The 20,170-nt window shown below is 46.1% G+C and overlaps 1 protein-coding gene across 2 annotated transcripts in view; it reads right to left on the reverse strand.

Annotated features, from left to right (window-relative positions):
- IMP3 (IMP U3 small nucleolar ribonucleoprotein 3) overlaps positions 1 to 1,792 on the reverse strand; it is a 143,847-nt gene extending 142,055 nt beyond the window's left edge. Inside the window, exon 1 of one of the 2 annotated variants that reach the window (XM_069641337.1) lies at positions 1,571 to 1,792. In XM_069641337.1, the coding sequence (XP_069497438.1) occupies positions 1,571 to 1,707 (137 nt within the window). In that variant the 5' untranslated portion in view covers positions 1,708 to 1,792. Of the gene's footprint in view, positions 1 to 624; positions 769 to 1,570 lie in introns of those variants that run through there. The other variant, XM_069641338.1, reaches the window with a different exon arrangement.
- Positions 1,793 to 20,170: the final 18,378 nt, after the last annotated feature.

Genomic DNA, 20,170 nt, shown 5'->3' on the forward strand with positions numbered 1-20,170 from the left:
GCCGTGGCGGGCCCCCTGATCCTCGTCGCCACTAAAATAACGAGGTGAGGCCCGTAAAGTAGGTTCACAGGTTTATTCAATTGGGGCCCGCACACGGACACCCAGCCAACTAACTGCCTCTGCTGTCACGCAACGCATCTACTCAAACCAAACCACGCGCATGAGGCAACAATCTCTACAATGTACTCCAGTGCAACAATTTTGGCTAATAACCGAAACTAAAACAAAATATATATATATATATATATATATATATATATATATATAGTTGAGTAAAATCAGCACACAATATTGGTGGGCAGCAACGGAACAAATTGAAAGGGCTGTAATGTACTGCTTATCAGCGTGAATTCCTACGAAAGCACCAAAATACAAAAATAATTCATTACCCAGTGCAGAGAGGACGTGACAATGGTGGTGAATAGACGTGCTGTTTTGTTTTGGGGAGTTGTGTTTATTATGGTTTCTAAGTTTTGCTCCTGCCAGCTGCCTCCACACCCTGTGCACAGTGCACACAGGGCAGCTCCCTCCCACAGTGGAGCTGCTGACGCAGGCTTCCCAAACACTGCTCTGCCCCCCATCTTTCCAAACACGGCTCTGATCCCCAGTGGGGGGCTCACTCACTTGTGAAAGGGAATGCGCCCCGCTGCTTGTGGGGGCTGGTAACATGATTTCATTCGGGCACCCACCCGTTTTATTTTAACCCATGTTACTATCATTCGTACGATCCTTTGTAAAGGTAATATCGATGCTAATATAGACGTAGAGCACTTCAATGGTTTTCCCCGGAGGTTTCTCTCATTTGGATACTGCACTTTTCAAGGCGGCAGATGCGTTATTCTGTTCTTTATACCGTTTTTATTCACGGCAGCGATAAACGAAAGTGAAACCATCGCCCTGCTAGTGTTCAGCGAATCAAATTGTCTTTTTTTTTGTTTTAACGTGTTGACTGCTGCTGGCCTCGGGTTTGTTTTTTGTTGTAAAAATGCGGGCGCACTTTGATTTGTAAGGAAAAAAAAATGTGTGGCGACATGTTTTGGTATGCAATGCTATTATACTAGAAACAAGTACCGCAATCCTTGTGACGTACACACGATCTTCCAAAACTTTACACGTATCACATCTACGAGTTTCTGATCATCTGAATGCTGAGCACCTGATGATTGATGATATAGTGTAGATTGGACAAGTAAGGCTTTCAATGGAAAATTAGAAAATATCGTCGTTAATTATCAACAGAAACAAGTAAAACATGTGAACAGCAACGGTAGATCGCCCCCGTTCCAAGATGTCAGCGGTGTTTCTACATTTTTGTAGTAACCCCTCTTCTATGTCTATGGTGAATCAGGAAATATGTCATGGCGGCGCCCTGGTCGTACTCGTGATCGCAAGAGCTCACAAACTGGAGATTTGGGGAATAAAGCACTTTTCTATTTAAGTACAACAGCACTAGAATCGTGTAACCTGTAAAAGCAGTCGCCCACCTATACCCCAAACGAAAATAGCTCAATGCAAAGCCCACCGCCCGTTTTTCCAAGATTCTGAACACTGCTGTTTCGCGTTTACTCACTTTGTGTAGTCCTCCCTCCTCTCTAGATGGAATCTTCTCATCACCTTCACCTCGTGCAAGTTCTGATCTACCTCCCAGCTGATAAAATCAACTTTCTTCAGCAGCTTCTGCTCGTGAAATTTTAGTTTACGCACCATTTTTGCTAGTTGCAGTAACAAGCGCTTCTCTGTGAACGTGTGTACGGAAGGGGAACAGCTCCACCAGCGGCGGTTTTGTGAACACTGCAGCAATTATCTTCTGAAAAGCACCACCCCAAATCTCACAGTGGAGGCGTGGCTAGTGTACTCATTCATTTTAAGATTACCTCTGCAGTATTACCTCTCCAACTTCTGGACTCGTGACAACATCTTTTTTGCAAAAGTTAATTTGTTTTTACCTGGGTAGAATATTCTTTTTAGGTTATCCCAAACACGAAAAAGCTTTTGTTCCCTTTTGACGGTACATTGCAGTGTGTTTATGCTATGGTCCCCAATATTTATACTGCGCTCATGTCCACCTTAGTGTGTGACTCTTGTCCAAATCTTGTGTGTTAGTTTCAGCGGGCAACTGATGGGCTTATTAAAAGGGGGGATTGGGGGGAAGTAGTTCTAAAGTAATTGTATGTACACATATGCTAATCACAGTGTTTTGGTGAAAGCGCTTTATAAATAAATTATAAAATAACACTTTATAGAGAGAACATGGAAAAATTACATATTGAAATAACCTGACAATGCATAATTCCTTATAGTAACATTTCGAGCAAAACTAGTATAATACGATTCTATTAAAGACATGGAGGCAAATGATTATGCTCACTCTTCTCTTTAGTTTTCTCGAGCAGCATTAAACAATACAGATTTTCAACACATTCATTATAGAAAGTCATGATTCTGTTAAAGACTCGGAGGCGAAAGATTATGCTCAGTTCTTCTCTTTACTTCTGGAGCAGCCAACAAATAAACATAATGAACAACAAACTAACAATGAACTACATATCCCAAGAAAAATGAGTGAATCTGTAGTTTGTGCTTCATAGGTTTGTTTCTCCACATGTTTCTTTTAGTCCAATCACGTTCAACAGTTGCTCATAAACACTCCCAACTTCCGTGATTCCTCCTCTTTCTGCAGCTGATCGACCTCTGAATAACTTGCGCCCCAACCGGTAGATGTCTTCTCTCATTCTAGTACCCTGAACACTCCTCACGAGAAAGCTGGTTTATTCTCTGCCCCTGTCAAAACATATATAACATCAATGAAACGACTCTTCCAGAATGGGTGGGCAATCGCACAATACATGAAATCACCATTATCAACAATATATCGATAAACATCTTGTTATCATTCATACACTAATAGCGGTGGAATAATCTTTCGCCTCTGAGTCTTGAATAGAATCATGACTTTCTATACAAATGTGTTGAAAATCTGTATTCTATGTCAAGACTCAGAGGCTCTGATTATGCTTGTTTAAAGCTTACCACCAACAAAGTTATCGGGATCTAAAATAAAAATTCTAAAAAGTCGTTTCGTTTGACCAGTCTGCCGCCTTCAAAATATCCTCTAGGCGTGCTCCTAGTTTAAAGACCGTAGACACCATAGCACCTCTAGTCGAATGTGCCCCAAACTAACCCACGTCAATGCCTGCTTGTGCCATGCACCATTTCACCCATCTTGCTTATGTTGCCGACACCACTGCCTTAAATGGTTTCCTCACCGCTATTAACAGCTGAGACTCTCCTGGGGGTCTGACTTGTTCTGCCATGACCTCATAAGCCTTAAGACTTCTAACCGCGCATACCTTGGGTCTTTCTGGGAAAGCCATATACTCTACGGTCTTCAGCCCCGTCTTTTTCCTCCTTTCTATGTAAAATATAACTCCTGTGGGAGAAAAAGATTTCCTGTCCACCTATAAAGCTCTGACCTTCGATACTCTCTTACAAGAGATTAAACACAATTATGAAGTGAGTTTCGCCCAGAGTGCTTTCCTGGATGGATTTTCATTGTCCGGCCAGTACTCAAAAACCCTCAACACCACGCTCACGTCCCAGAGGCATGAATATTTCAGAGTCGGTTGTCTCATGCATTTAACTCCCTTCAGTAATCTACAGATCAAGGGGTGTTCCCCCACCGGTTTTCCTTCTATATACTCGTGACCAGCAGATATCGCTGATCTGTAAGTGTTGATTGTTCTATATGCCTTGGCTTGTGCTGCCTGAGCTGCAAAAAATGCACCACGTTAATCACATCTGTTCGTACGGGATGCTCTTTCCTCTACATGCACCAATTACTCCATTTGAGCCATGCCACTCTGTAAGCCTTCCCGGTCCCGGGGCCGATGATTCTCTGATAAATTCTTGAGCTGTCCCCGAAAGACCTGGCTTTGGCCCAGGATCTCCTGAAATCAACCATGCTATCAGGCTCAGGTTCCCTGCTTGAACCAGGGGGTGAAGTTCTCCAGCTGGGCCCAGCACTATGTCGTGTCTGTGTGGTAGTAGAATTGGAAAGTCATAAGACATTTCCAGAATATCCAGGAACCATGCTTGACCCCTCCAGTCGGGAGTCATTAAAATCACTGTTGATCCTTGTCTCCTGATCTGCGCCACAGTTCCTGCTATCATGGAAAATGGCGGGAATGCGTATTCCGTCGCTGGTCCCCAAACCTGGAGAAAGGCATCCATCGCTACCGCTTCTGGGTCTGGTCTCCAGCTGAAATATCTGGAGATCTTCTTGTTCAGCCTTGAAGCGAATATGTCCGTTTGACACGGACCTCTCCGATGCATGATCTCCCGGAATACTGACTCTTCCAGCTGCCAATCGCTGGAGTCCCTCAAGTGTCTCGAGTTCTAGTCTGCAACCTGGTTCTGTTCCCCCGACAGATGTTCTGCCGTTACGCTGACTTCTCTCTGGAGACAAAAGTGCCAAAAATCCTTGGCTATCCCTGCCAGCATCCTGGATCTCTTCCCTTCCAGTCGGTTTATGTAGCTGACTTCTGAGACGTTGTCTATCTTGAGCAGGATGGCGCATTTCGCTCCTTCGTGAGTCCAGCAATGGACTACAAAGGATCCTGCTAACAGTTCGAGACAGTCGAGACAGACCCAATTCCTTGCTCAACCATCTCCCCCGGTCGACTGGTCACTGCACCTGGCACCCAAGCCCCAGTGGCTGGCGTCCGATTGTTTTACCAGGTCCGGGCAGGAGCCAAATATTGCCCTGCCATTCCATGCCTCCATGTGGTGGTACCACCATTCTAGCTCAGTTCTCGCTTCCTGCGAAATGGGTACTCTCTGCTCGTAGGATAAACCCTTCCTGAGATGTTCTATTTTCAACCGTTGCAAAGCCCTGTAATGCAGCGGGCCTGGAAAAATGGCCTGAATCGAAGATGACAGTCGGCCTACCAGCCTAGCTATCTCCCTCAGGGAAATCATTTCCCTTGTCATCATTGTGTACTTTATCCCTCTCTTGATGGAGTTTACTTCCCCAGGGGTAAGCTGAGGGTGCCCTGCACTGTCCGCAGGATGAAGCCCAAGAAATCCATTGACTGGGCTGGATCTAATTCCGATTTCCCCCAGTTGATTAGACATCCTAATCCCTGCAATAATTCTGCCATTATCCTGACCTGTCCTGACGTTTCCTAGTCCCGACACATTATGCATGCATCGTCCAGGTATATAATCAATCTGATTCCCGGTTCTCTGGGGTGCACCACTACCGGTTTCATCAGTTTGGTGAAGCACCAAGGGGCTGACGCTAGCTGGAACAGTAAGCTTGTGAATTCCCATTTCTCTCCTTTCTAGAGGAACTGTAATAGCCTCCTATGACTCTGATGGATCGGTATTGTCAGGTAAGTGTCCCTGAGATCTATCCTTACTAGCCAATCCCCTCTCTGTAGGATGTCCCTCAGTAGATGAATTTCTTCCATCTTGAAGTGTCTGTATATCAAGAATGAATTCAGTGCTCTGAGGTTTATCACTGGTCTGACTTTGTGTTTGCCTTTCACTAGAAACAAATTGCTTACAAATCCTTTCTGTTCTTCTCTGGCCGGGCTGATCGCTCTATTATAACTACCAGCAGTTGGTGCATTTTAAAGGAATCTAAAGTCTAAGTGTAGTACCACATAGATTGTATAGATTTGTCATTCTAGTATTACCAGAGTACAAAGTGTGTTATTGAGTTGTGTATATATATCTGAACCTTATTGTTATATAAAAAACTGTGTTAGCACATAACATAGTGTGTGGACATTCTTTTTTGGAGGCTTGGGGACTCACTGTCGTTAAGAACCAGCCTGCATCACCACCTGATAGCTTAAGCCTTGGTTGCTTGTCCATAGCTACCATATAGAGAACCTTGCCTGGGGTGCTCTGTGGCTCTACTCTGCCATATAGAGGGCAGAAGTACAGATACCCCCTCCAGTCTTTACATTGGTGGCAGTGGTGGAATGCTAATGTTTTTAAGACTCAGTGTGTAACCTTGCCACCTGCAAAATATCCACACTTTTCTGATTTGAGGTTTAGTTGTGTACACTGGTATTGCTATATTATAAGCAATGGAATCTATTGCAAATGGCAAATTGACAAGGATGAGCTTAGATGCTCTCTGGAGAGCTTGTGAAGCCAGGGAGTTAGACTTTGAGGATAAGTCTAGGATTGGGGGGGCGTGGCTTGGGGGCCATGCGGTAGGAGGCGAAGCTCGTGCGCTCCTGAAAGATCCTGTGGAACATCCGAACATACTGGCGTGAATTGCTGGGAAACACAGCTAAAACACAAGCATAGGTGCTGGAACATCCAGTGATCAGCTGGAAAGTTTGCTGCAAACAATCGGAGACGGAATCACACCGAAATTCGATATAAATGATTCCGCCCGCTGAATTCAAGATGGCGGGCGCATGCTGCCGGATCCCCCGAGAAGAGCTGCTGCACTGAGAGACTGGCAGATGGCCAATGTGAAGAAGAGCTGCAGGGGGACAGATCACAATGGCAGCAAGGTGGCAGGCGCACCTCAGAAACACGCCGAGGGCAGCAAGTGTTGCACTGTCCACGAAGGCTAGTGGATTGGGATTCGGTAGAAATCATTGGAGGATGGAACAAGAATGCCCACCAGCAGACACAAGCCGACAGGCTGGCATATGGGAAGAGATGGGCCACGGGACAATGCAACCAAATGGGCCAAGAAAAAGCGGTCATAGCCACCTGGAACGTTAGGGAGCTAAACGCGTACGTCAAGAGATTAAGGGTCTACGCCTGGCTGAATAGAGCAAAAGTACAAATTGCCATGCTACAAGAAACACATTTGATGGCGGAAAAGCAAACAAAGATAGCTAAGAAATGGGGAGGCCAAATGTATAGCTAAACATACACGAACTATGCCAGGGGAGTTCTGAGATGGATAGCTCCGGGAGTTCCCTTCAAACTAATAAGACAAGAGATGGACATGGAAGGCAGAATGGTGATTGTACACGGAATGCTGGAGAACAAAGAGGTGTGCCTGATAAACACGGATGCCCCCAACCACGACGCGACACAGTTCTTTAAGACAACTACACCCCGGCTAGCCCCTTACAGAGGAGCGCCATTCATATGGGCAGGAGATTTCAACTGCACGCTGAAACCGCAGATGGATAGGTCTGACAGCAAGCAGAAGAAACCAGCTCTGCTGGCCAGGGCCGTACAGAATACTCTAGACCAGCTTGAACTGGAAGACATCTGGAGGAAGGTACATGCCGATACCAGGGGATACACTCACTATAACGCCCCACACAGCACACCCACCCGGATAGATTACTTATTTACGGGCTGGGAGTCCCTTGGGGAATTTACAGGGATACATATTAAGGCAAGAACGCTATCCGATCATGACCTGATGGTAGCAACATGGACATACACATACAGAGGATCCCCTATACCCACCTGGAGAAGGAGGGCGGAGGCACTGACAGATGAGGTTTTCCAAGAATATATTAGAGACGATAGAGGGCTATTTTGACCATAATGTGGGGAGCGTGAATAGCACTGGCATGGTCTGGGAAGCTTTCAAGGTGGTGGTCAGAGGAGCGGTGATAGGGAAGGCGGGTGGACTCAGGGGATCCATTATGGCTGAGCTGGGGGAAATAGAAAAGGAGATAGAACGGGCAGAAGTACGGGCGGGGGAGAAGGGGGAAGAACCAGAGGAGCTCACAGCGCTGTGATTGTAGTGTTGCGCAATCTGGGAAAAACTGTGCAGATTAGACTAAGGGAAATATGTACAGAGACTACACGCTGAAGGGTACAAGCCTGGTACGCTCCTAGCCTGGCTCACTAAACAAGAGAACAGACACAAACCAATAACCGCAATTAAGGATGAGCAAGGCGACGAAGTGAGAACCCAAGACAGGATTAATGGAGTGTTCCCGCGGTTCTATGAAGAACTGTATTCCGGGAAACAGGTAGCGGAGGCGGAAGATATAACTGATGTCCTGGGGGAATATCCCATCCCCAGGCTATTGGAGGAGCAGGTGCAGACATTGGCTGCGCCCCTTATGTTAGATGAGCTGACCGCTGTGATAGCCGACCTCCCAACAGGCAAATCCCCGGCACCGGTTGGGTTACCCAGGGAATTTTATAAGAAATACAAAGACACTTTGGCCCCGTAGCTGCTAGAGATGTTTCAGGAGGCATATGAGGAGGGAAGGTTGCCATAGAGCCTATCGGAATCGGTCATCATACCCATATTGAAACCGGGGAAGCCGCCTCTTGTGTGTGGCTCCTATAGACCGATTTCCCTGATCAATCAGGACTCCAAAATCCTGACCGCAGCCCTAGCAAATTGACTCAAGCAGGTAATATCCACGCTGGTGCACCCAGACCAAAAGGAATATGTGCCAGGGAGAAACATGACCTGGAATCTGCGCAGACTCCACCACGTGATTAAGAGCACGAACCAGAAACAGGGACTGCGTGGTGGCGTCGCTAGATGCCATTAAGGCATTCAATTCAGAGAACTGGGACTGGCTCCTAGGGGCTCTTGCTCATTTTGGGATAGGGGAGGGGTACCTCCACTGGATACGGCTTCTTTACAGTGATCCCAGAGCAAGGGTGAAAACGGCAAGGCACATCTCGGAGGGGTGGAAGATCGGCAGGGGTACAAAGCAGGGATGCCCACTATCCCTGATGCTATATATACTGGCCTTGGAGCCATTTGCCATTTTCCTTAGGGCAAAGTACAGGACTGCGGGAATAGAAATAGACAGGGTGGTACACTTAATTTCGATATGTACAGATGACATACTCCTCTATTTTGTGAACCCGAGGGAAAACATGCCAGACCTACTAGAAGTACTGGGGGCATTTGCTAGACTGTCGGATATCATGATCAACAAGGAGAAATCCTCGCTCTTCCACCTGGCAGGCTTGAGAAAGACCGCCCCTGATCAGTTACCGAGTCTAGGACTCACACGGACACCAACCACTTTCCTCTACTTGGGAGTGGACATACACCACAGCATCACAGCAATACACACAGCCAATACACTTGCGGCCCTAGCCAAAATAGAAAAAAGCTTTGATGTTCTGGAAGATACTCCCACTGGGGATGATAGGAAGAGCAGCCAGACTGAAGATGACGGTCCTGCCCCGCCTACTGTATTATTTCCCTAATATCCCATTTAACATCCCCAGACCCTTCTTTAGACGGTTACACACACTGGCAAGATAGTCCCTGTGGGGCGGGGGGAGGAACAGGATAGTGCTGAACACACTACATAGAGTTTATGAATGGGGGGATCAGGCTGCCAGACTTTGAATGCTACTACCTTGCGGGACAACTCCAATTCGTTGTAAAATGGTTGGGAGATGACACATCCATAGATAAACTGCTTTTTCAGCCAGAAATACGACACTATCACCTGAGGGAACCCCCATGGATGGACAAAGCTTCAGCCAAACCACTCCCTACTATAGTTCAACTGGGCCTGACTCTGTGGAGGAGAGCGTGGAAGATACAATGGGCACGAGACCCCTACTCTAGACAAATCCCCCTTGCGGGACTAGTCGACATACACACGCGTCCCTAACTATTTACCGAATGCAGTGGGAAGACAAGGGAGTGGAACAGACCAGAGACCTATGGAAAGATGGACAATGGGTGGATTTTCAGACCTTGATGGATGACCAGGGCGTACATAGCGGGCAATTCCTACAGTACAATAGTATGATACAGAGGATGAAGACTAGGTGGAGGACATTGCCGGGAGAAGGAGACAGTGAGGAAGTACTGGATGCGTGGTACGATGTGTCGGAGGGGACACACACGGTATCCAGACTCTTTGAACAGCTCCTGCATAGCAACAATGAGAGGGTGATCCAACCAAGAGCTAGATGGGAAGAAGAACTCCACAGGACCTTCACTGATGAGGAGTGGAGCAGGACACTTCAGTATGCTGTAAAAGTTTCCAGAAATGCGAGATTCAAGCAAATGCAGCTGTACCTCATGCACAGGGCATATGTGCTCAGCTATTGATTGCTGCTATTAGCCCATAAGTGCCCAGCTACTAATTGTTGCATCTAGCCCATATGTGCTCAGCTATTGATTGTTGCTATTTGCCCATACGTGTCCAGCTACCAATTGTTGCATCTAACCCATATGTGCTCAGCTATTGATTGTTGCTATTAGCCCAAAAGTGCCCAGCTATCATCTGGTGCATTCTGCCCTTATGTGCAGTTGAACCCAATGCTAATATGCTCAATCATCCACGCTACATGTAACCTACTTACTATGCCCCTCTCTATCAAAAATGTCCTAACCTGCGGTAATCAGATTAAGCAATTAAGGTATACCCTTTCTGTATTCACACCTTAGTGCTGCCCTAGTACAAGCACCTCCAGTGCACACTTTGAGTGCTAACCCGTAGTACTGCTAATCACTGTACCCCGAGTCATTACGCACTTGTCACTCTGTACCTGTACAACGTACATATACTCATTGCGTCCCCTGCTCACCTGTCTAACTACATTTAGTCGTTGGTAGCTATATGCACCCATTGTACCTTGCTCTGCAATTCTATGTCTAACAACGTTTAGTCTCTGCTTAGCACTTGCACCCAGGATGCTGCTTATGTCTTTTTATGTGTGACTACATTTGGTCTTTGTTAAACCCCTGTACTCACTGTGCCGGCCTAGGCCATTACATGTCGAATGTAAGAGCTGATCAATATTAGACATTGACAGACTCATCCTGCCTTATTAGGTTGCTAGTTATTATCTGCTGTACTTTTTTCCCGGTCTGCCCAGTGTAACTACTAGCTGACTCCCTAGACTACGATGTATTGTGCCCTTAGACCACACCTGCATTTCCTAGCCTCACACGCCTGCGCCTCAAAGTTTACACCTCGGCCTAACCTTCAACTCGCCTCCTACACACTGCTCACCATCCTTGCCCTATTTGGCCCACAGCTCTACCACACTACTGCCCGACACCACACACTATCTTCAACCACAATGCACAAAAACATGCTGCCCACACTGGTTGCCAACCTACCGAGTGCACCTCCGTCATATGACACAACTCTGGCTAATCCATACCTAAATGCACTTGCCCTTTGGCTACAACACTTCACCACCAAACCTACCCCTAACCAACCATGCCCCATTAGCACCAGGAATGCCAGACTTGGCTCTCGCCTTTACAATAGCAACGCATCAAGTGCCTTGCATAAACATATATTGTCTCCTCAGACTACATTAACTTCACCTAATCTCCCGAAGCAACCTTGTGACACTTCTGTTAGAAACCAAAGACTAGCTTCCAGATGCCATCACTGGTCCTATCATCTGAGCATCCCTAATATGGAAAAAAACAAAAACACCTCGTCTCCTCTGGCAACAACAACTGGCGTAACCCCCACTGATAACTATCCCAACATCGTGACCAAACTCAAAGGTGCACTTATCAATGCACGCTCTGTCCCTGCCCACGCCTTAGACATCGCTGATTTCATCACAACAGAAAACCTAGACTTCTTAGCTATCACGGAAACCTGGCTGCACACAGCCTCGGGGCCTGCCCTGACCTTAGCCATCCCTGACAACTACTCTCTTATTAGATGTGATAGGGACACTAACCAAACTAAAGGGGGCGGATTAGCATTTATTTTCAAGAGCTTGCTCAATCTTAGAGTGGACAACACACTGCAACTGCCATCTGCTGAACTACTTTCTATTAAACTACCGATCTCGCCCAATTACACAACCTCAGGGCTTCTCATATACAGGCCAGCCGGCCCCACTTCCACATTTGCTGAGGACATCTCATCCATCTTATAGCCTCAAGCAGTAAGCCAACATCGCAAATCATCATACTTGGCGACTTCAATCTGGGATACAAGGACACGAATGACACCAAAGCCAACGATATAGCCACTGTTCTGTCTGACTTTGGTCTCACCCAACATGTGAACGAACCCACTCATATCAAGGGACGTACCCTCGATTGGGCCTCAGACATGAACTGTGCACTAAAGGTAACCTCTGTGACACGCTGTGCTTGGTCGGATCACTACAAAATAATATTCTCCATTAACTCCAGCCCACCCATTGACAATCCCAACATTGCACCACCCACCTTTACTCGAAACAAAAAGGATATTACAGTTGAGAAACTTCTCCCCCTTATCCTCCCGTTACTCCAACCTCCTCCACTTGCTCAGACCCCACTGCCCTCGTTGACACCTACAACTGCGCCATGCTAAAAGCCCTTGACACTATTGCCCCTCTCAAATTACGCAAACAAAAACCTTGCAAACATCTTAATTCATGGTTCACCCCTCACCTACGTGAACTACGCAAAGCAAAAAGAAAAGCTGAGTCACATTGGAAAAGCTCACCTACTCTCGCCAATAGAAATAACCTCACAGCCGCCTCCATCACCTACAAAGAAGGTATCCTAACAGCCAAAAAAGAAGTGTACAACATCAGGATCACACAAGCACAATCCAACACCAAGGAACTCTTCAAGATCCTGAAGGAACTAGAGTCCCCAGTAGCTCCATTGGTTACATGCACCCCGGACACTGAATGGTGTTCCAATATACAAAAAGCACTACTAAACAAAATTGCCTTGCTCCAAGCTAAAATCGATAGCAAAAAAAGCCTCCTCTCGGATTCAGCGGGTAACCCCCAGTTCTACAATAATCCCGCTCCAAAACACTCATTGAAACCCTTCTCCTTCTCACCCCTTTCCATCAAGGAAGTTGAAAACATCATTATGAAACTCAAGCCCTCCAACTGCCAAGGAGACGCCTGCCCCGCGCCGGTCGTAAAAGAAGCAGCTCATGACCTCGCACCCTTCATTACTGCCTTTATCAATTCCTCATTGAAATCGGGCACAGTACCCGATAACCTTAAGGATGCATGGGTCATCCCCTTAATCCAAAAACCCAACCTTGACCCCAGCAATCCTACCAACTACAGGCCGATCACCACAGTGCCTTACCTACTGGATCGTGCAGCCTATCTCCAAATCCAGGATTACCTGGAGACCAACAACCCATTAGGGCTTAGACAATCTGGCTTCCGTCCAAGACATGGTACAGAGACAGCCCTGATCGACTTAAAAACCCAAATCGAGGAATTGAAAGACAAGGGCAAACTAGCTCTCTTGCTCCTTCTTGACCTCTCTGCCGCATTTGATTTGGTCGATCACCAAATCCTCTGCCATCACCTCAAGATAGCCGCCCACTTCTCTGACACAGCTACTTCCTGGATCAGCTCCTTTCTGGCAAATATATCTATGAGGGTCTTTTCCGCCTCTGCCGCAGCCGATCCAGCACACGTCCCTTGCGGACTCTGGGTGTCTCTTACACAAATTATGCTGACGACACCCAGATACTCATCCCTATCACTGGCGACTATGTAACCGATATCAACACACTCAACTCAGTCTACTCAGCCATCCAGACCTGGATGGCACACCACGGGCTTTGCCTTAACGATGAGAAAACTGAGTTACTCATCCTAGGCTCTCAGCCCAAACTCACTAACCTTGACCCTAAATATAATTCCTTCATTATCGATGGAAATGTCATTAAAGTCACCAACGTCACGAAAACACTAGGAATCTATCTAGACTCCACACTCTCTCTCAACAGACAAACCAATTCAGTAGCCTCAGCCTCATCGTACACTTGTAAACTCATCACAGCCTGTCGCCCCTTGCTCACAACTGACAATTGCCTGATCTTAGCCAGAACCCTCATCATATCTAAAATTGACTATTGTAACGCCCTCTATTTAGGGACTAGTCAAAGAAACCTTGATAAACTTCAGGTCACCCAAAACAATGCCATTAGGGCTGCCCTCAATATCCCTAGGCGCTGACACATTTCTTTCACTAGGCACAACCTACACTGGCTACCCATTACACTCCGTATTTCACTCAAAACACTTGTTCTAACACACAAAGCACAAAACAATGCTGCATCTGCTTACTTGTCCTCGCGCTTTACACAACATACAGCAGCTAGACCACTGAGATCAGCACAGGTGCACACATTAACCATCCCTAGCTTCAAGCTTCAGACAGCTAGGGGCTCGAGTTTCCCAGTCCTGGCTGCTAAATTGTGGAATTCCCTGCCCAATGCCTCAGGAATGTACCAGCCACCCAATCCTTCAAAAACAGAACTAAACATTGGTGTAGTATCCATTATACTTTCATCACGAGGCTCCACGTGCGCTTTCCTCGTGACAGAAGGATGAATGGAATGTGGTGACTAGCACGTAGAATGCGAGGTTCAAACCTGCATTTGTCAGTTGCTGCCCGCAGTCGGTGGTGCCTGTTCACCTTCACTAGCGTGTAATGAAATAAACCGATTGTTAATATATATATGGCTATTTGTGTTTATCCAATCACTACAAGTGGCGATGAGGATCTCCAGGCCCCACCGCCCATTTCGTCCTGAACAATCCAGTTTACCTGCCTCTGTGACCGTCAGAGCTATGAACGTGTAGCAGGCCGTGCAGCTGTGACAAAAGCTGTGACTGCTCCGTTCGTCTGATCGGCTGAAATTCTGTAAGTGTGAGCAGGCCGTGCAGCTGTTCCAAAAGCTGTGGCCGCTCCGCTCCTCCTGCAGTCAGCACGATCTCCGGCAACACTAGCGAACAATTAATCAAGTGAGTGCCTCTTTCACTTTCACCCTGCATATGTTATTTCCTGTGTCCGGACACGCCCCTGGCCTGTTTACATTTCCTTTTACCGTATTTCACAGTGTACAAGCGACATTTTGTTTAAACAAAATCTTCAGCAGTATTTCTCAGCATATGAGTGCAAAAGCATGGGAAGTGTATGCACATAAGATATCAAGTCTACAGCTCATTTGTACTGAAGCAGTCATCTGCTTAACTGAACATATATTAATGTTTGGGACACATATCCACTACATGTAAATGGAAAAAGGACAAAGTAGGATTACAACTGCCCATTTCCAAGTTTCCTACCGTAATCTCAATGTATGAGTGCAGGTGCATAGGAAGTGAAAATATACAAAATATTAAACAAACAGTTCATGTGTAATGCAGCAAGTCACATATTTGACTGAGCATTCGTATTGTATTGGAATTTTTATCCTGTGCAAATTTAAATTTAAAGGGGCAGCAAAAGTTCTGCAATTGCAATTTTTAATCACTACTTTCCAGCTGCGTGACATCTACCCTATTTCAATTGTCATGTCTTTCAATGGTGTACCGCCACCCATGTTCTTTCTATCTGATGTTGGCGAGCCAGCTATTCCATCGAAACGATGGATTAAATCGTTTGAACATTACGCTGGTGTTGTGTGTGGTCAGAATTGCAGTGTGGAGAAGAGGAAGTCTCTTTTGATGCATTGTTTAGGACCAGCTGGGCAGGAAAAATTTGAAGACCTACCAGATCTACTGCTTGACGAAGGTGATGATCGAAATGAATATGAGCAATCAGTGAAGAAGATGAGCAAACATTACGAAAAAAAAAATGAGCACTATATTGGAACGGTATAAGTTTGGAAAGAGAATTCAAGGCGAGGGCGAGAGTGTTGAAAAATACATCACCAATTTGAGGAAACTCGCCAGGACATGTAATTTCAATGCTCAATTAGACGAGAGATTAAGAGATCAGTTCATGTTGGAGTGTAGGAGTAGTAAAATAAGAGAAAGGTTATGGACTGAAGATGACCCCAACCATGACACTGTCTTACGTGTGGCCAAGGAAGTGGAGCACACTGAAAAATGTGTCAAAGAATTGGAAAACAGTACAGACTACTGATATCAAACATGAAATTTCCAAAGACAAGAATGTAACAATTGCTACAAGCAAAGATAATGAATCCATAGCTCAAGTAATAGGAAATCCCAGTAGGAAGTACAAGTCGGAAAGAGGTGGGAGATTATCTTGGAATGATGATAAAAGGAAGAAACCTAATTTCAGAGCTAACAACATTGACGGAAGGAAGAAAAGTCCATGCAGGAGAGGAGATGACGCCAGAAAGAAGAGTACAGGGAGATGTTTTAGATGTGATAGCGTGGACCATTGGGCAGATAACCCAGAATGTCCTGCTCTGAAAATCATATGTGGGAAATGCAAAGGCAAGGGACATTATGCCCGTTGCTGCAGAATGCAGAACGCTTCCACTAATTGGATAGGAAATGATGAGTATAGTGATGAAGATGGAGAAGAATGCGTGTTTGTTGTAACTGACGAGGAAAATGAACAAGAAATGGAAAGTCCCAAAGCCGTAGTGTGTGTAGATGGAACTGACATTCATATGATGATTGATTCGGGAGCCAAGTATACTTTGATACCACAGACTTTCTGGGATAGGAAGAAACACAAATTTCTGCATGAGCCAGACATAAAACCCAGAGCGTATGGCAAGGTCAAAATAGATGTCATTGGATGGTTCTGGGGAGCACTCAAATTCAAGGAGAGGAAAACCAATGTTAAAAAAGAATGTGATGTCGAAAATTTCCTTGCCAAAACCTAAACCAGATTCCTCGCATGTGACAAGAACAGGGAGAATAATCCGCAAACCAGATCACATGAAGGATTGTGTCTAAGGATGCAGAAGACACAGAAGAAGTATACACACCAGTCTGTGTCACTTAAACAACAAGAGACTAAGGAGGGGAGATGTGTAGTATCCATTATCCTTTCATCACGAGGCTCCGCGTGAGCTTTCCTCGTGACAGAAGGATGAATGGAATGTGGTGACTAGCACGTAGAATGCGAGGTTCAAACCTGCATTTGTCAGTTGCTGCCCGCAGTCGGTGGGGCCTGTTCACCTTCACTAGCGTGTAATGAAATAAACCGATTGTTAATATATATATGGCTATTTGTGTTTATCCAATCACTACAGTTGGCTTCATGAACAAGATGCACTGACCTCCGCCTTGTAATTCTCACAGCAGTCACCTGCATTCAGGCCTCCCACTGTACATACTGTATATTTGACCTTTCTGCCAGTCCGTGCATTATCTATGATCGCTGGTACTGTTCTTGCTTTAAATCTTGTATATATAATGTAATGTATTATTTGTACCTATCTTTGTAACACTCTTCTGCAACTACCTTTCTAAAAATGCGCCCTGATGCCCTCGGGCAGGTTGCGCAGTACAAATAAACAAATACAAATACCTCACACCCAAGAGAATGTCACACATGGGACACAAACACACCCGAAGCTGCCCACGTTGTGCGACAGAAGAGGCGGATATGATACATAGGTTCTGGTCCTGCCTGGTGATACTTAACTTTTGGTTTGGGACACAGTGAAAACGAGGGCGGAGGCAGGAGGGATCCAAATGCAAGCGTGGTCACCAGAATCTTATCTCCTGGGGCTGTTCCTGAGGGGCGGCAAACAAAGAACACATATAGCGAAAATGAAAGACCTAATGTGTATTCTGGTGAAACTCTGAGTAGCAATGGCATGGAACTCGAGCACAGGGCCGTCAGTAGAAATGTGGTGGGCAAACCTGAAAAAATTGACAATAGCGGAAACATTAATGTGGACCAGAGCGATGCAGAGGGGAGAGGAGGAGAGTCGGGCCAAACTACTTGCATGGAACTCTCCCATACAGGACCTATTTAACAGCACTGATGGGCAAGACATGACAGGCTCTAGTGGGCCGGAGGAGGATTGAACTCCCGGCGAAAATATGAGCAAGGGAACTCAGTGGGGGCTGTGAACATGCTGCAAGGGGCCTAACGCGGCAGCCAGGGATGATCAAATACTGAACATTATGGACAGACAAGGAGGGAGCCAAGCCGATGCGCCAAGGATATGGATGATGGGGTGCAGATCCCAACATGAAGTGCCAGTTATAGTGCAATGTTTGTTGTTGTTGTTGATGTTTGTTTGTTATGTGTTAGAAATTAATAAAGAGTAAAACACAAAGTCGAAGTTGGAGCTTATAGCTGCTCTGGTGGGCTATCAGACTGATGATGATACTCTTGATGAAGGGGTGAGGGGTGGGATAGACCCAAGCCCTGAGGTTATTACTGAATCTGTTTCTGGGATTGTCACCACTCTTGCCACCTCTATTTCTAAACCCCACACTGCTCTTCAGGGGGAGGTCCTGAAGATTGAACTTTTAAAATTAAAGCTACAAAGGGAACAGTTAGCCTTTCAAAGCAAAAAGTTGGAAATAGAAGCAGTGTTGAAAAAACAGGAACTGGCACAACAAGTAGCGCTAAAAGATAGAGACAATGAACATCACATACTCCAGCTAGAGAATGCTAAGGTGGAGACTTCAGCTAGACCAGTCGGGAGTGTCAGGTCTCATGGCACTAAATTTATGAAAGATTTGGTGAATGTGTATGTGGAGAGTTTGGATATCCTCCAATGGTTTAAGCCTTTGAGATGGCTTGTGAAATCAATGATGTAGACTGACAGGATTGGGCTAAGTGTTTGTTAAGTAGAGTACCTTGGACTGGTTATGACTGCATTCTGAAGTTGAGTGTGGGTGAAAGGGGCCAGTATGAGTGCATGAAAGCTGCTTTGATTGCCAAATTTGGCAAGACGCCTACCCAATACCTTAAACGGCTCAGGGAATATAAGAAAAGAGAAAATGTGTCTTGGGTTGACTGGGTATATGGTGTGCATATGAACATGATGGGGTGGATTGATGGATACAATGTGAAAACATTTGTTGAATTATGCCACCTTTTGTTTTTTGAACATTTTTCTGAAGCCTGTTCACTAGAGCTGCGTAAGTTCATGGCTGACCAGACGTTTTGGATCCCTTTAAACTGTCCCGGCTGGCTGACAAATGGGTCTCCTACTGGGTGTGCCTAAGGATCTCAGTGGAAAGGATAGTGACAAAGAGAAAGGGACCGCTCAGAAGCCTGAAGAGCCCCATAAGCACTCACAGTTGAATAAGCCTGAACATCCCTCTCCTAAGACCCAAAAACCTAGTTAGGATACATCTCATGAGTGTGGGAGCAAGAGTAGTGGTTCTCCTGTGGCAACGCAGGCTCCCAGTGGATCCAGTATAGTACCTTGCATTCCTGGCACTTGTTGGGGCTGTGGTGCCCTGGACCACAAGAAGGGTGACCCCAAGTGTAAAGGTAAGGCACTTGGGAGTCCAGGCTGCCAGCCTGGACTACCCTTGCTTCATGCTTGAGATGTAGGCCACTGTCCTCCCCTCCTTTACAGGAATCACATTTGGTGCTCCTGCAGAGATTTTCCTAGTGTCCCTTGGGGCCTGGGACCAGTATGCAGAACTATTGGCTACCATTCCACAGAACACCCGCCAATTGTTGCAAAGTGTCCTCCCAAATGGTCAGCCTTCCAATGTTTTGAGAGACAATGGGGCAAGCATGACAGTGGTGGACAGGACCATGTAGGTGCTCCTCTGAGAACTACCAGGTTAGCAGGGTTCTACGTTATTTCGCCGACCTATTTTTTAACGTGGGACTTTTCATCGTCAGAATTGTCATCGCCAAAAACCCTGTTTTTTTTTTTTTTTTTTTATTCTGGGGGGGATCCCCCCTTACTATTATAATCATACCCCAACCCCTACAAAACACCCCCCAAAATAAAAAATTAAAAAAACTGGGTTTTTGGCGATGAAAATTCTGACGATGAAAAGTCCCACGTTGAAAAATAGGTCGGCGAAATGCATGTATACCGTTAGCAGGTGGGCCTCCCAGATCTCCTGTAGCCTTGGTCACCATACAGATTGAGGACAAGACAGTGAAGTTTCCCGTCCTGGTTCAGGACAACGTACCTGCCCACATATTGTTGGGGAACGACTTAGTGGAGTTGGGGTTGATCTCTCATGGTCTACCCCGGACTGCTACTACAGCCACTAGGTCACAGGTCAACCAGGGTCTGACTGATAGTCATTTACCTAAGCCAAAGGGGAGACCCAAAGCAAGAAGTTAGAGCAAGCGGACCACCTCTGTGAAGGGGGTTCCTTCTCTTCCTGGTGTTTCAGAAACACCCACTGGGATCCAAGCTCTGGATGGGCTATGTCCAGTGGTAACCCTAGACTCTTGAGGGAGAAGAGCCAGAAGACCCTTTTCAGGGAGAGGTACTCAACCCAGAGGATCTTTTACGCTCACCTGGTATGCACAGGGACGCCACCCAGCTGCCGGAACCCTGGTGCCCTTCTCGGT

This window comes from Ambystoma mexicanum, chromosome 1q (assembly GCF_040938575.1).
Source record: "Ambystoma mexicanum isolate Mex_15411 chromosome 1q, UKY_AmexF1_1, whole genome shotgun sequence".
Taxonomy (NCBI): Eukaryota; Metazoa; Chordata; class Amphibia; order Caudata; family Ambystomatidae; genus Ambystoma; species Ambystoma mexicanum.